This window comes from Varroa jacobsoni, unplaced genomic scaffold, assembly GCF_002532875.2.
Source record: "Varroa jacobsoni isolate VJ856 unplaced genomic scaffold, vjacob_1.0 scaffold_945, whole genome shotgun sequence".
NCBI classification, from domain to species: Eukaryota; Metazoa; Arthropoda; class Arachnida; order Mesostigmata; family Varroidae; genus Varroa; species Varroa jacobsoni.
In genome coordinates this window covers 187,884-204,931 of record NW_019213847.1, presented here as the reverse complement: position 1 = coordinate 204,931, position 17,048 = coordinate 187,884, and the positions used below count along the sequence as shown (strand labels likewise).

At 43.0% G+C, this 17,048-nt stretch overlaps 1 protein-coding gene and 2 long non-coding RNA genes across 4 annotated transcripts in view; 2 read left to right on the top strand and 1 right to left on the bottom strand.

Moving 5' to 3' along the window:
• Positions 1-8,346, bottom strand: part of LOC111265234 (uncharacterized) — a 33,980-nt gene extending 25,634 nt beyond the window's left edge. Inside the window, exon 1 of the long non-coding RNA XR_015312979.1 lies at positions 7,795-8,346. This is a non-coding gene — a long non-coding RNA (uncharacterized LOC111265234). The remainder of the gene's footprint in view (positions 1-7,794) is intronic.
• LOC111265235 (uncharacterized) lies at positions 1,862-5,514 on the top strand. The gene is made up of 3 exons (XR_002683341.2): positions 1,862-2,185; positions 2,686-2,887; positions 4,277-5,514. It is a non-coding gene; the product is annotated as an uncharacterized LOC111265235 (long non-coding RNA).
• A 275-nt stretch (positions 8,347-8,621) lies between the features above and the next one.
• The window catches only part of LOC111265231 (uncharacterized), a 28,641-nt gene continuing 20,214 nt past the window's right edge, over positions 8,622-17,048 (top strand). Inside the window, exon 1 of one of the 2 annotated variants that reach the window (XM_022841727.2) lies at positions 8,622-9,352. In XM_022841727.2, coding sequence (XP_022697462.1) covers positions 9,279-9,352 — 74 coding nt within the window. In that variant the 5' untranslated portion in view covers positions 8,622-9,278. The remainder of the gene's footprint in view (positions 9,353-17,048) is intronic. The other variant, XM_022841726.2, reaches the window with a different exon arrangement.

Sequence of the window (17,048 nt, the reverse complement as noted above, 5' to 3'; positions counted from 1 at the left end):
TTACGTTGTCTTATTTAAAGCCTTTTTCAATCTAACTCATAGTCAAATTCTACTGGACGTTTTTTTTGACAGACTCCTATGCTTGCTATATAGATTGATAACCCTGATAAAACTTTTCACCTTTAACTATACGTATAATGTGTACTCTTGCGACACACAGTTGTGAAGAGGCGGTAAACCTAGTCCCTGAAGTCTACGTCGAATGCTTCATGCTGTTCCACCATGTTTCCTGTCGAAAACAACCCTTTAAGCTCTGAGGACATTGGTGACAGAATGATCTCGCAGCGGTTCCTTGACGTTGATATTGTTTTCAACAGCTGATCAGAAAACGGGTACGAAGGACAAATTAAGGCCAATTTGAAGCTGAGATGTAATAAGCTAAAAGTTTTTTCAATTTCTTGTTAACGAAGAGACTGCGTGTCGAATTTCTAAGATGGCCTTGACTGTTTTTAGGCAAAGACTAATAAAGGAGAGTACGGTTTATTTAAGTATATATCTATCTATTAAATGGTTATATGACTAACAAAAAGAGTGAGCTGGGTCGGCATATATAATTTGCTTGCGCTGGTTTCTCTCAATTACGGCTCGTCTTTCCCTAGGCACTGGTAACATTAGTCAGAGGGTGACTGACAAACTTTGGGACACATGCACACCTAACCAAATCACCACTATATGTACAAACTCGAACTTTCTTCCAGAAGACGCACAAGCTTCGCACTATTATCGGACCTGAGACCTTTAGACGTACTCTCTCGTTTAGAGCCAAACATTGGTCGCTGGTCTCATAGTATGGCTGCGGCCATGATAGAATCTGCATCTATTGTTTCTGTTTGTAATGCTCTGCTGCGGCGGCTTCTTTTGCCGACCAGCCAGCCAGCCAGCCAGCCAGCAGCGGCGAACTCCTTTAAAAAATCTACGGCTATATCGGTTAGCCTGACTTCTCAATCCGGCTGAACCTGCTCCATTTTGCTGATGAAGCAGCGGGGCGCACGCGAATATCAGCCATTATCTCATCCCAGGTAGCCTCCATATATTCAATAATTCCTCATAGTTTTCCTAAAGGGGACTTCCTTCTGATAGAGGCTATCAATAGCTGAATAGATATAATTATATTCATCGTTTAGGAGCCAATGGCAGTTAATGTGTTGAACCTGGAGATGGCAACGGAGAGCTAAAACCTCTGGATTATTACCTATCTATAATATTACCTAAACCTATGGATTACCACGGGAAAGCTAAATATCGGTAAAGGGTTGCTAGGGCATACAAGTACGCTATCTATCTGACAAGTCGTGCACTTAATTATTTTATGTTTTTTGATTCGTAGAAAAAATAGCTAAGTGATAATAGAAGTGAACGAATGTGCTTTATGAATACGCCACCGGGGGTGCACTAATAATAACAACATCAGCTGCACTAGCGCACTCTCTGCAAAAAGAGTTACAGGTGTTCTACCTGAAATTGACTTAATCGCGGCATCGACGTTAACGAACGTCGCAGCAGACGATGCCGCGTGTTTCACCCTCGCTCCCATTTTTCGTTGTGATTTTTTCCGATTTTTTTAATACTTTCTTTTAGTTTAGAGGGAAAAGGTATGCCGCGAATGGGAAATAGGAAAAAAAAAGGAGTGAGCGAAGCTACCGGGACGAAGAGAGGCCAAAAAAAGGAAGACAGAACAAGCTTAACTACAACACCAAAGGACTAGAAGGATAAGCTGAGATAAAATGTGTGCCCAATAGAAAAGCGAAGAGAGCTGCTATCGTGCTATTGCTTCAAGTTCATCTGCTTCTTAGAACCTGTTAGCCAGACTCGTAAGTCGTCAGGTTTTGTGGTATGTGGCAGGTCTATTTTGTGGTAGGATGAAATGGGTAGTCAGTAACGTGGACGCAGTCGTTGCCGCGCCACATCGATGTGTATCTGCCGCTGATGTTGAGTCGACCCGATATTAGAGGTAGCTTTGTACATTTAGCAACGAAAGAATAAGAGAACAAACATTAGCAACAATAATCTAATAGTGACAAGGGAAAGACACACTCAACGACCACGATCAGTAAGATGACAATGGCGAAGACACTGAAGATAACAGTGAAGAAAAGGCACGCATGAACGCGAGAAAGCGTTCATGTTTCCCATAATAACGATTCAGTGCCGAATAGCGCGGATATCACTGTACGGGATCTACGCGGTAAATAGTGGTTTTGCACCAGGGGAGTGTATGTGTGTGTCTTTGGGTTCGTGTCTACGTAGAATCTTAATTCGTTGTTTCGTTCTGCTATTCTTCCGTGATTAACGTCCTATATTACCGTATATACATGTACAAACAGATAAAAACAATGGGAAGACTGACGGAGAAAAAAGGAAATAGAGCTTTACTAGCTCGACTAGCATCAATTTTCCGAAACCCCAGTGAACCTTCTGATTTACATATTGCCAGCTAAATTTAGCTCACGTCAGCTCAGTGTCATCAATTGATTCACAGAGACATTGACGAAAATATTCTCATTGCGTGTATGGTTGGTAGGAGGGGCTTTGAGGTCGCGAGTTTGTGACATCGGGTCTTAGCTAAGAAAGCGGGAGACACCGGAGCATCTATTGTCTTTACAAGTACTATAATGAACGTAACGGGAGTCGCAATTATCTAGCTAACGTGCAGACTCAGCTATCAAACGTAATTCTATCTTCCAGTTAGTATAGGGCGGTAAATCAAGCGATAGTGAAACGACCCTAGACGAATCTATGGAATGTAGAACATTCTGCCATCTTCTACAACGAGAAACATCAAAGTCGAGAGTGTGGCAATGACGATGTATCTATTCTTGCTGACGCTAGAAGATCGCTGGAAAAACCAATGCAAGCGGTATGCGCGTGCTAGCTAACGTAACACAAGGTAAAATCTGGATAAAATATCTCCTTAATTTGCATTTGGAATTTGTTTCATAAACTCCTATAGGTATGTAGGCTGTACAGGCTGCTTTAACGATTAGAAAGGACGCAAGGATAAACAAGAAATACAGAAGAAGGATACAAGCCATATTTTACAGGAAAAATAAAAGGGGCAAAACGTGAGGCTATATATTAACGGATCAAAACAATTCTATATATGAACGCAATCGTTTGTTGAACAAAAATGATTCTACTGGAGAGTAATTTCTTAATCCTACTGACAGCAGCCATAGAAAAGTGTTTTTGCACAGGTGATCTAGTAAGTGATTCCATTACTATCAGATTATATATATATATAATTTTAATAACTCTGTTTTAGGCTTGCAAAAACAGGCGTAGTAGGCTAGCCACTAAATGTTTGCGAGGGCCTCGAGGGATAACGATTCACAGTAGCCGTCTAGTGTATTAAGGCTGGCTCAGATCTCGCGGAGCAGTCGACGTGAAGGTAGATTAGCAATGCGGGATTATGTTACTTGAAACATTCCGGTCTCCTTCATCCGCGCACGACGTCACTCGCCTCATCTCAATTCGTCTTTTGAACTGCTGTGACGATAAGCTTTTTCTATAGAGTTTTACCCATAGAGTGCTCTGCTGCATAGGATATTGATTTGTTTGGTTCGATCTGCCACTGCCAACTACTACCAGCGATGAGCCGCACAGATCGTATTTGGCTCTTTGGATGCCCCACGGCTTTACATGCTCTGAGCAACCATCGTTTGTTTTGAGCGCTTTATCGCTGAATTGCGCTAATAGTGCCTTTCAAATGCGTAAACGCAGCAGAAAAGGGGGAGGACTGCTGAAGTAGGCAGGTCCCCAGCACTCGTGTAGGTGTAGTGTAGCACGGTGTCTGCGGCCCCAGATTCCAAGCCAGGAAACCAGCCAGCCTGTCGATGAGACCTGGCTGTAGCCAACCTTTGCCCATGCTGGTCTGTTAGCGTGGAGGCAACCTGCACTCGGCCGTAGATGGCCATGCCGCGAATGACCCTAAACACTTTCCAGTTGATTGCAGAACAGCCTGACCAACATCCAAATAGTCCTCGTCTAGGCGCTGGTCAGTTGTACCAAGCTATGAAGGACGATACCTTGATATTGTCCACAGAAATTACGCCCATTAGAACTCTCAGCATCGACTTGTGATATAGTTAGCGTGGTGGTCTTCCTCAAACGCTTTTAAAGACCAAATAAAAAAGCGCTTGTCTGAAAACGTCAGCAGCATGAGACAGCATGTACAGTAAGCCTGTAGTCGAGCCGTGGTTATAGTTTTATCGGATATCATAGCTGGTGTTTTTACTGTATCATATACTATATATCATATATATCATACTGTTCACAGGCAGGAAAGTTTCGATATTGCGCACAAGACCAACTAGCCAGGCAGGCCACTCGACTTGGGATAGGACAGGGCAAGCCAGCGAAAGGAAGCGCAAGTGAACCAAAATTGGAGGAGCAACGTTAATCAATAGAAAACAACGCACCAACGAGTACGCATTGCGACAACCGCTTCCGTGCTAGACGAACAGCGACTGTAGAAGCAGCAGTAGCGAAGATGGCCGGTAGGCAAGACTACCCCTTTTCCACCGCAATAGGTAAATGTAAGCGGGGAAGCGAGTACTTGCAAGATCGTGATCTGTGGGCTTACAAAGGGCCGCCCAGAAAAGAAGTTGAAGCCGGTCAGCTGCTACTCCCATCAGCGTAAAGAAAAAGCTAAATTTTTATGGGCTTGCTCATCATATTGTACATTACAATATTGTAGTTAGCTAATGAATTGAAAATCAATAAGGCTTTATTACCCGTTGTTGGCTATACAACAGAGGTTTGAAATCGGTGTTACAATAACGAGCAGATTCGCAAACGATCTAGAAAGCTTAACCTAAGCATTATAACAATTTTCTTATCCTATAATTTTACTGTCCGTGAATTGAATTGATCTGAGGTTTTTTGAGGCCCAGACACATACATACAATACACATATTCGGTACGTAGTTTCAAGAGCTATGGCATGTATCATACTTAATATATTTACTATTACCTCGTAGTGTATGTATTATAGGTGACATTTAAAGTTCATAGACGTAGTAAACCCCAGGCGGTAACCCAAACCCAAAGATGAGTCTTCGCACTGAGCTATACTACGTCTATATCCGGAAGTCTATAAGGGTTGCTATATTTTAGGCATATATTGGGTTGTTAAAAAATATGTTACTCCTTTTAAGACAAGATGGAAGTGAGTATTTTATAAAATAAGAAAATTGCTTAACTGAATATTTTCACTGATCACTTTTTGCCATTTTTCTGGTACTATAACAGTTCCAATATTGTATAGCTTCTGTGATTTCTGGGCTAAAATCGTGGCAAGTGATTCTTGCAGCCCTCTATTAAAACTCATTAGTACCTTAAAAGAGGTATTAATTAAATTTTATCTATTCGCCACTGTTAATAGTAGTCGAAAGCTTCATACATCCAGGTAAACAACACAGTATTCCAATATCAAAGCCAGTATATAGAACTATTTCGAAATATTACTTGATACGCGTCCTGAAAAGTGTATTAAATATACTATTATAAAACATTTACCAGATGTCCTAAGTATAGAACCGGGGGCCAATAAGCGGCATGATATCTATCACAATTTCCCCCGTACCTGGAGAGCCTGCCTGTATCGTCGGGCTCGTGAAAACACGGTTTCGTACAAAATCTATCGTGGAACGTACGCACGGCAAATCGAATGACGCTATGTCTGTTACCCAGTTCGTGCTTTTCTACTTGGTATTCCTCATCGCACCCGAAGCAGAGAAGCCCCCATTGACCCCACGAATTTTTACATCAAATCTTTAGGGTGGGTCTTACGGATGATGTGGATTTTCATACAACAATGTTGAGCCAGCATGCGGGGAGACCTCGGGTTACTACGTATTATCGCAGTATTTTTTTCCGAGGAAGGAGATTTTGACATGATTGAATTGAGGTTCTCCATCGTAAGATCTTCCCAAATGACGTGTACGCCGTTCGTTAGGGTCGAAGTTATTTTACTTAGAGAGACGAGAGCTGAGAGTGGTTAGGAGAGTTTGCACAGACAGACGCAGATGGTAGTCTGATGGTGCGAGATCGAAGCAAGGCTAGATGCATTAAATTTGTTGCGGAACGTTCACCCGTATTCAAGGCGCTCTGTCATAACTTGAAATCATGGCATTCCGACAATTTTAGCATATATATAATTGCTATATCTCAGCTTTCTAATAATACAAGCCGACCCGACGCGATCCGAAAAACCTTAGACAATGTGAGTTAAAAGCTACCTAGCTAAAAAAAAATTAATCCTTCTCCAACAGTTCAATATAAACGAGATGCCATAGATTACCAATCGGACAAAAAAAAAACAGAACAAAGAGATACACAGTTGTCCTTCACTTTCCAAACAAGAAAAAACTACTGAGTGAAAAAAGTACCGATAAGTATTCATATTTTTATCTGCTAGTGGCCGACGCGTGACTGGGCTTTGCCTGGCTATCTGCTACTCATGGACCATGTTTCAGAGCGTTCGATTGTATGCTTTTTATTTTCTAAGTACTTGGAAGTGAGTGACTTTCAACGTATAAAAATGAAGTGCCAAAAGAATGAAGGGTTTTCTATAATAAAAACGAAGCTGGGTCCCTACAGGTCGCCCTAACGCGGCAGCAAGCCTTTAGGACGCAAGCTGTGGTTCTATGCTGAGTATGCAACTGGTACCAACGGACTTGCATCGGTTCAAAGCAACTATAGTGTCGGGCGTATTATCGATGGCATAAACAAATGGAGTCACCTAAGCCTCTCTGACTAATGCAATAGCTGGGCTGGGCCAGTGCTTATAACAATGACTGGAAAAGTAATGTTGTCGAGCTTATCAACAACGAATGAACATCGATGGGCGACTTAGAGAAATTGGCAGTAGTTGGTAGTTCGCAGTGGTTCCGGGTGCGCGAGCACGCAAACCCAATGACCGGTGCCCAAGAGGGCATCGCACCAACGAGACCATCCAGCTGAAGCTCATACTGACGCTGTCGATATAAGACAGAATGCTACACGAGAAAGGGATCGGAAAAATAGCGGATGCATTACTCAAAGGTGAACGAAAAGGTAGCGTTTGCGAATCTGGTGACGGCAGAGCTCTACTAATGGATTTGGTGACCGCTGAAACTGAGTAAGGGTCAGTCTAGGTTACCATTCTCTCTACGGTGAATTATCTACACTATCTACATAAACTACTATTTCCATCGAAAACATCCATTAACGTACGTACACATACAGGTGCATGTAAACCGTTCATCAATATATTCGTGTATGTGTAGTACAAGACACTACTGAATAAATACGGTTGCTTGTAGTCTCTTGAGGTAGCAAATTTATACATATATTTTTTTTAGATTATCAAAAAGACAATATTTGAATATCGGGTTCTTATTAGAACAAACAGCGGGTTCATCACGAAAATAAATTTCGATTACTCACAAGATGACTTATTAAGTGAAGACTGTGAACCCCATCCCAAATTAAATGCGCTAGAAGTATTGCGCCATATTTCCAATGCGATGAGTTCATCCATGCAAACCCGCATTGCCTTAGGATGTTACCTCTCACTATCAGCATCCATCACAGCCATAGTGAAGAACTGTGGAAACAATGCATCTATCTATCTATATATAATATCGGGACGAGTTTTGCAACACTAGCATACGTCTGTGGAAGTTGTCGGAGCCAGTCAACTTTATGACTAGAAAGATCAGAGTCGCTTGCAGTCAACTACACGACATATATGCCGTTAGTGTACACACACTGATACACACATGCATAGAGGGACTGTGCAAGGAAACTTACCGCGAAAAGTAAGCGTGCTTTCCGAACCAAAGCTAATATTGCAAACCTCCTAGATGGTTTGGGTGACAGGATGAGCGCATCAAACGAACGTCAATGGAAAGACAGGGGTAGGAAGACGACGTAAGCTCAAGTCTGTATATCGGGATGACCGTCCTATTCGTCGCATCTCAATCGATGTTTGACAGTCAGAATAATACCAACGAAAATGACAGCGACAGCAGCAGGCCCTAATATAAGAGCTGCCACAAGCATGTTTTCAATGAGCGAGACTTCCAGTGTAAACTCTGTGTAAACCAATAGTCAACTTGTAAGACCAGTCAGCCATGTGATGACGGCCAACTGCTGGCTTGTAGCTTCAATTAATGCTATTCTGTGTTTGCGCCGGCATCACGTGGCCTTCAACGCCCGGTGTTCGGGTACATCGTACACTATGCTACTGTTACTACCATAGTAATATCATTGGTTCGCACTCTGGCACTATGGACGTTGCCGGCTGATTTGTGCATCTTTCTTATCGTCTGCTTGGCTGTAGCTTGCAGCGTCGGAGAAGTCGACAGACAGCAGAACAAATTCTGAAGGAGAGCGACCCCTCGGAGATGTGGGGACTAGGTCTAAAAGCTCACACAAAGCACGAACCCACGGCAGATAGTGAGTAAAACGCAACAGCAGAGAGAGGAAGATAGGAAAGGGAGCAAGACGCCGGAAGAGGACAGATCTGTCGCGAGGGCCTGCCGCGCGGAAGCTTATGAACCAACGGCCGCCGCCTTTACTGGGAAAGTAGTTTTGGTCTCTCGCCGCCGTGTTCTGGACCGAAACCCAGTGTGTTCACGCGGCGTGGACACACAACACTGATATCAGTAGAACTTAGGTGGAGGGCAGCACAAGAGGTAGCTGGGCTGGTGGTAGTGAAAGCTCGCCCTAGGACAGACCAAGCGGTAGAATAGCAGACTTACCTAGGAGCAGAATAGCTGAGCTGGGTCAATCTAGCCTAGTGGCGAACAGACCAGAATTTTGGAAATTACGGGGCCACAATAGTGGCGGAGAAGACACTCAACTGACTTGGTTTGGCCACGAAACATAACGTCGGTTAGGTGCCCTGATCCATAGGATTCTTCGAGAGCCAATCGAACCGGTGGAACTTCGGAAGGTTAGTGGCAGCAGCAAGGCGGAATCTTACGCCTACTCTAGCGTCAACTAGGTTCGATAGGGTTGCGTATAGGAACGTAAAATGATTCGTATCTAATAGGGCCGCGTTGGATACCCGCGAAGTTGCAACTTGAAGTGCAGTATGTGAGAACGAACTAAAAATCAACAAAGGTTATATTGCATTATTACGAGTAGTACATGCTGGTGGAGACACGGTAGAGACACGCTGGAGCGCGAAGTGAATTGTGGTGTTACCAATATCAATAGCATTGTGTTAACTGTTGTGTCGTTCGAAAGGCGGAGAAGATCCATGCTTCAGAAGACCCGTAGTAGTCATAATGTCTACTTCGGCCACAGTGACGCTCACCCTCAAGAGTAAGCCCAAGATCCAACCTCCACAAACTACACCGAGGTGGGTTCCATTAATTTAAACGTCTGTAACGAAAAAACACGAGGAACTACGTAATACCGCTTTGTCTGCACTCGTTCTATTGATAACTCACGGGCAAGAAACCAGCATATATAGCCACCTCAGTCAATCGGTGTATGTACAAAGATTAACATTTATGCGAAATTTTATCCTGGATTTTCGAAAAAATCGTGTTTGGTGCCTATATAGACAAGTTCTTGACCAAATTATCGACAAGCAATTATTGGCCGCTACAGCAACTGACACCCTATTCTGTTATATCGATTAGAATCTTCGTTTTGTATCCAACGTACGTTTTGCCATGCACAGGATTCCGCGCAATTCGAATACCTCTCGTAAATGTCTACTTCCCGAGTTTCTGTCGGTTTCTGTTTGTTATCTGTACCTATTCGTTCGACAACGGCATCTTTGTTTTATACAATAGTTGAGAAAATAGCCCCATTTAGGCAACGTAAATATGTACTATGATTTTGCACGAAGGCCGAGGCATCGATATCGATAAATCAGCCGAATCCTCAGCTGTTCAGAGTCACCGTAGCAGTTGTGACGCGAGTTCTGATTGCTAGTTTTCGTACCAATCGGAAGTCGGACGGCTTCCAGCTAACACTGCGATACTAGTCAGTTCGCTATAGTGTATAGTATCACCTAGCAAGCAGCCGTTGTCAACAACTGCGGCCACCGTTAGAACTATATGGTGGGCGCCCATAACTCATACATTGTACCATATATCGTCGTCATAGAAACCGTCGTCGCTAGCGGAGATCGCTTGTGTTCAGCAAGACCAATGGGCAATTTTAGCATGGCCAAGATAGCTGCAGACGACCCTACTTTACTCACGAAGAGACTGGCTGGCCAGGCTCCCTCTAGTGGCATCTTGGTGGTTGGCATACATCAGCACAAAAGGGAACTCTTTGTTAATATCGTCGCTTCGCTTACTGTCTGAGAAACAAGGTTTCTTAGGGTGATTTGAGTATGGCCCAGCGCGCATGGTCTGTCGTGCGCCGAGACCCGCCGGTCGGCTGCTGGGCAATTGGCTTTACGCAAACGATCGTACTCTTGCTTATGCTGCAACAACGCTTTGTTGTTGAAAAGGCGGACGCTTTGACAACAGCGAAGCAATTTGCTATGGTCGCTTGTTTTCCGCGCGAGTTCGATCTCCACCGTAAATCTAGGTTTGGCGAAATTCGTAAGAGTAAGAGTAACGACTTGGTTGGAGTCATTCTGAAGAGGTCTGGAGGAACAGAGAGTATATCGATGAAATGAAGTAATCAGCGATCATGAGGACAATGGGGCAATGAAGGTAGCCAACGACAGAACGACCTATTTCGAAGCATGATATTGGCTCAACATGTAGCCATTACGGATTCAGTAGTGTTTCATTAGTCTTAGAAAGGTCAGGATATCAGTGTAACCGCGCATTTAATAGACAAATCAATTGTAATTTTAAGCTTAATGACTACCTGACTCCAACAGCGACTTTTCTCTATGTATTTTGATCAAATTCGAAGTTTCTGTTCAACGGAAAAAAATCATAACCCAATTGAGCTACACAAGAAGCGCACTAGTGTCGACCTGTATATCATATGCAGGTCGACACAGTTATTAAGAGGCAACGAAACCGGGTCAGGATGCTGTCAGGTTTGCTCACAGGATAAGAGGTCTAGGGTTCGGCCTTTGTCTCCGTTTGGACAAGTCTATTCTAAGAGTCCCTTTGCCAGATGTCAGTTACGGCCACATGGCAGCCATCATTTTAGAGACGATCGCAGTGTCAAAATAACGCGGTCAAAAATATTTCCCCTTGAGTTCGGAGCTACAGCGTCTGTGGTGATGTGGCTAAGGTGATGGCATGTACTGCTATAACATTCAATTGGTTTACAAAAACATTTCAGAGATAATGTCTTAAAGTGAATATGTGACAGCGGTAATCTATTGTGTGCTAGCAGGTTTGCTGCATGTTAACACTTAATACGTCGCATCGGATCGAAATTTTAGGCGTTCAAACATTGTTTTTTTTACCAGGAAGTTAAAAACAAAGTAGAAACCCGAAGCGTATTGCTTTATTCCTAACTCAAATCTCAAACGGATCAAGATATCGTTTTTTTATCAGAATTTTTTTCGTTTTTGCAAATTACCCGCGCGCCCCACTCCAGTCTACTAAATGTAAATAGTAATGTTAAATAAACCCATACATTAAGTAATTAAAAGAATATTTTGACAGGAGAAAACGAATGTCCCCCGTGTGTACATGCGCGGCAGCGTAGTGACGTTGGCATTAATCAACGGATCCAATGACACTCGCTCGTACTAACTGAATTGTGTATAAGGACATGGATGCTACCTCACAGGCTGAAAAAGTTACTGAAGAAATTACCTTAACTTACACTAGGACGTGACTAATACTCTCCTGTTCCACCGATATTTTCCATGTACGAATCCAACGAATCGGTTGCCAACTAAACGACAGGAAACACAATCCCTGTCGAAAATATTTGTTTGGCCTAATGGATGCCAAAACTAGAGATGCTCCAATTTTTCATAATAATTAGGTTCCTTGACTGTTTCGAGTCCTTTAAAACGGTTTTTGAGACCGAAAAGTGTGTTTTCTGAATAAAACGTGTTTTAAAAGATCGAACCTAGGCGTATATAGCCTGGTGTTTTTGGACCTTGTTATCCTATTGCAATGAACTTTTTATTAGTTGGGTTGTTTTACAGGTCAAAAACTTGAACAACTCGTTTACTCCCTTGCTATTTTCCAAGCAATCCAGTTCGTATTTAGCACATAGTAACGTAGGTAGAACGGGACGATAATACGGGCGAAGTTCGCCGGGCGCCGAAAAGTTCGAACCTTAGAAAAGCACTAAATTTTCAGTTAAATTTAAAAAACCGTGTTAAAAATGATCGATGCTGCTGGCTACCGCCGTCACCAGCGGTATGTAGAAAAATCACTCTTTTTACAAGGCAGTTAAGGGTCTGATATAGAGCGACCACGCCTTCATCACAAGGCAGTAGTATTGTGTGTTGAAGGCTGAACGATGGCCGAAATAGCTGTCGCTCTGTCCTGCATTCCGGAAGATGCAACCCCTGATAGCCTGATTGCTGAAGGAGTCTCAATCATTACATAAAACAATGGTGTTCATATATTCAAACGATGACCTATTTGGTTGTCACCAAAACAGTTACGTAGCCCAGACATTGCTTACCTGTGTACTAGAAGGCATCTTGCATCATAAGTCAACTGTCTCTAACGGTAGATTCTGCTTTTAGAAAATATTCTCTTAGACCGCAAGGTATGGTTGTGGTTACTTCTCTGTTTGATGCCTTGGTCTATTATTTCACTATTTTTCTTTATCTTTCCATTTAAGTGTTAATTATCAGCTGCTTTACGATCTGAAATATATCGCCTGCTTTTGGAGAATTGTTCAGTGGCAATATACATGAAGCCATCGCTATTATGATTTTCTTTTTTGTCCTGTCGTTCGAATCGGACGACAAAACAAACATATTTGCCCTGAAAAAATTATTGAAGAAGGATTGTAAATGGTTAGCCTATAAGCATCATTGTTTCGAGGAGGATATGTTTGTCGATATGGCGATCTCTCTGATCAACATTGTCTTGCTGAAATACTTGAGACAGTTTAACTGCCTCCCAGCCCCCCTTCGCCATACGGTACAAATGATAGAACATCCACTGAGACAGATCCAAGGGACTCAACATAACCAACTGTCTTTTGTTATATTAAATCATAATTCGTTCTGTTTGCTAGAACCTATATAGAGTAAGATCCTACGTGCTAGATTCATGGCCGCGTGGTCCTTCAAACGGTGATACGGTTTACACCCAACTGCTATAACTGAATCATAATTGTGCTATGTCCGCATGCGTTTACGTAAAACATGAACACACCATTTTTTGCTCGCAAGAGGCATCATTATTGAGAACCATATATTCAGGTGGCTCGAAATACCGGAAGCGTTTGAAAATACCAGAACATCTAAGGGCGAATAGATTTGTTCGCGGTCGATTCTTCAAGTTTGCATTGACATTGTAACTAGAGTCACGGCAAGGCCAATATCATATTAGGGATTGCAAAGCAAGACGAACTTCTGCATACGTAATTAGGTAGTACAATCATAAATACTATAGAATTCCTAAAGGAGAAATGCCATTGAATAACTTGTTGCTATACCGTTGGCTTTTTATTGGGTCTTTTGGCCCGAAAGTGGAAGACCCAACAGAAAGCATCGAGTAAGTGATTTAGCCGAAGGAAGCCAAATATGTATTATTTAGGCAGAACAGTAGCTGCTTCTACCTCGTTGTCGAAATTCTTGCCTTCACGATACCGAAAATGAATAAAAATGCTGTCAGTGTTGCTTAGGCGCACCTTTCATATAAATATAAAGTATAAATTCGTACGCTGGTTACAGAATAGAATAGTAGTACTTGCTGAGTAAACTTGACCTTCTGTAGCTCATTAGCTCCTACTCGCGAAGCACCTTGCATTTAATGTATGCTATAATAAATTACATAAATCCGCAGCGGGGCGCGTGTGACTCTTTCACCCCGGTAGCCGATGTCACTCAACGTGCCAATTTCCAGTGTCGTCCCTCTGTATGTGCGTGCAGCGTGTGATCAAGTACGGTTCACTCCTTTACACTTTAATATTAGTACTCGAGTGATCGAAACAGCGACGGCGGCTATCGCTGCAACTGATGATCATCTAATCTAAATGAATCTCTTTCCGCCTGAGGGACATTGTGTATCTTCTCGCTGCGGCCTGCCATAGTCTTGTCGCCACGTGCTTTGCTAGAAATATCTCTTGCTGCTGCTGTCGCTGCCGCCGCCGCCACCACCGCCACCATGATGAGATCAGAGATATTACGGCTGACTTGTCTTAGGGCTTTTCAGACTCATTCCGTCCGTAAGTCAGAGGTAAGATTGGTCAGAGCAAAATGGTGCAACCATTTGTTAATCAGCGCTCGCGGTCGATATCCATTTATGAATGAATTTTTGTTGAAGCGACTTCAGCCAAATTCACGAAGTGATTTTACTGACTAACCAACCAGCTGAGGCAGCCGCTGGCGGGTCGCATGACAGCGTAATGGACTTCGTAGTAACGATAACGGCAGATAGACTACGACACCACTCAAATGAACACTCACGGTGGTCTGTCTTTTTCGGTGAGAGGTTTCGCGGTAAACTATCGCGAGATTTAAGGCAAAAATGTTAGTATTCGAGTGAAAACAAGATGGCAATAAAAAAGTAATTGCAAGGTCACTGAAATAGTTAGAAGCACACAACAGCTGATACGGCGGTAGCCAATATTTCCCTATTAACTAATCCGCAGGATGCGCAATTCGTCAATAGATGGGTCGTTTGAGGCGGCTTACGTGTTCTATCGGCCTGGTTCGGTCCTGCCAACCAATGATATGGCAGTCTAATGCATCCTGTCGTATACCACCGATTTGCCGGTCATGCATGGTGAAAATTTGCGCTTGCAGCTAAGCGAAACTCATCTGAACAGGGCTAAGTTTTACCTAGTACCTGCCCGCTATACGTCGTCGGCGAGCTATTGTGCCGTAACAAGTAGGTCAATAGTCAAAATGGGCCAGACAATCAAGTCCAAATTCGTACAAAAGCAGAAATCGGTTACAGAAACGTACTTCTGAACAGTGGAAAATTAGATGACTTCAACTACTGGAAAAGCTCATAGGTTCGAACTAAAGAGGAGTGATTTTTGCCCGCCATAGCAAAAGTTTTTATATCTAAGCTCATTTACGTACATAAACTGTGGACATGCGTGCGCAACTATAGGCGTCCTTGTATGTTTGGTTACCGCATAGCCGTCGCTTCTAGCACGCCGTATGATATCGCACGATGTTAGTAAAGACACGTTCTTGATAGGTAACAACTGTCACAAAGTTCTGTTCGTTACGCCGTACCTAGAAATGGACGCTAGCAATTTAATAACTTGCGAAGCGTTTTGACCGAAAGAGCAACAGACAATGCAGCATTAGATTTTTCGAAATTGTCTATGGGCGAAGTGACGATCTTTTTTGTCGACGATAACGGGTATAAATGACAATCGGTATTTTGCTTCAGCGGTTTACTTACGTTAGCTATGCTATACGACTAATAGATATATACGACACACCAATTGCAGATAAACTGACCGTAGCAGGTACTAACAAACATACTGGACCTAAAATAAGCAAGCCAGAGCTTCGCGGGGTACCGTTCAATATAAACCGATATTTCTGTTTACGCCGTTATGAACATTATAACAATGAGACGAGAACAAATCGATATAATGGAAGAATGAAGTGTACCCTGACATCAAATCTAGACGTATACAGAGCAGCCGGATCCTCGTCAGACGTATTGAACACGTTCGTTACAGCCGATAGCCGAGAGGCAAGATCTTGGCACTCTCTTGCCTAGCTGCTACTCTTCACGTATCTATAATGTATCAGGTCAGATTGAATTGTGACTGGAACGCCAGCTGCAAACGGGATCAGAACTTTCATTTGCCAATGTGCATTTTTCCGCGCACACGTGTGCATATCTATTTAACTGCCCACTCGTTTTGATGGAGTGATCGATCGGGCGTCAATAGCGTTGCGACGACTGCTCTTCATGCGATGGAAAGCTAACGTTCTGTCAGAAGTACGGTACGGTACGGTAGCCTCACAAATTTTTACGATACGTTATTGTTATACAATGTAATTGCCTGTTGCATACCTGATCAGACGACTTCGGGCCTATAAAAAGTTCATAGCGCATGTAAGTCTTGCCAGCTATCTAAAAGTTGACGTTCTCCTCTGTAGCATAAGAACATAATTACGGTCATGATCATGGACGATTCTATTCATACTGATCTTGTTGACCATATGATTAGGCGGAGCGAAATAGTGACTTCACACTCATCTTTAATGGGATGGGTCCGTTGTCCTTTTTTGGCCTGCTGGTTATCGCTAGACATTCTAGGGATTAGTAGATCTATGCACGAACGAAACTAGAGATTTTGTGTTTATTAACATATAATTGTGTTCTCACATATAATTAGTTACATGTACGTGCTGTTAGGCTACTGTATGGATGAAGTCTTACGATACATACATGATCATTTATTATCAATAGAGCAAGCAATCATACCCGTTATTGAGGGATAGAGACAAACCAGCGATGGTCCCACATGTGCGTGCGCGTATCCGGACGAGGCTAATGCTGTTTTCTCTACTTCTGTTGCCCTCTTTGAAGTGTCTAGTAAGCTGTAATCCGTCTGCCGGATCAGGCCGCCAATGGCGCTCGTACGCCAGCCCTCGTATTCGCGCATGGGCTGCGTCGTAGAAGCAACTCGCTGGCATAGGTAGTAGGCTCACAATTGCTGCCAGTCATGTTAGATCTTCGTGCCAAACATGAAGTTCACGAAAAACACCATGCAGGGTATGGGTACGTGCGTGCACATACATATTCTTATTTCGAGTGCGCACTTCACGACGACAGGCCCCAGCTCGTCGTTTGTGCTGGGCTGGCTGCGATGAATTTTACATTATGACGACAAGGTTGTTTTGCATTTGCGATGCGCGTCGTCTTCCTTCTCTTTATCTTTTTTATTAAGAAAACAATTATCATCGGATATGGTGCGAACATGGACGGATACGACAATTAGTCACTGAA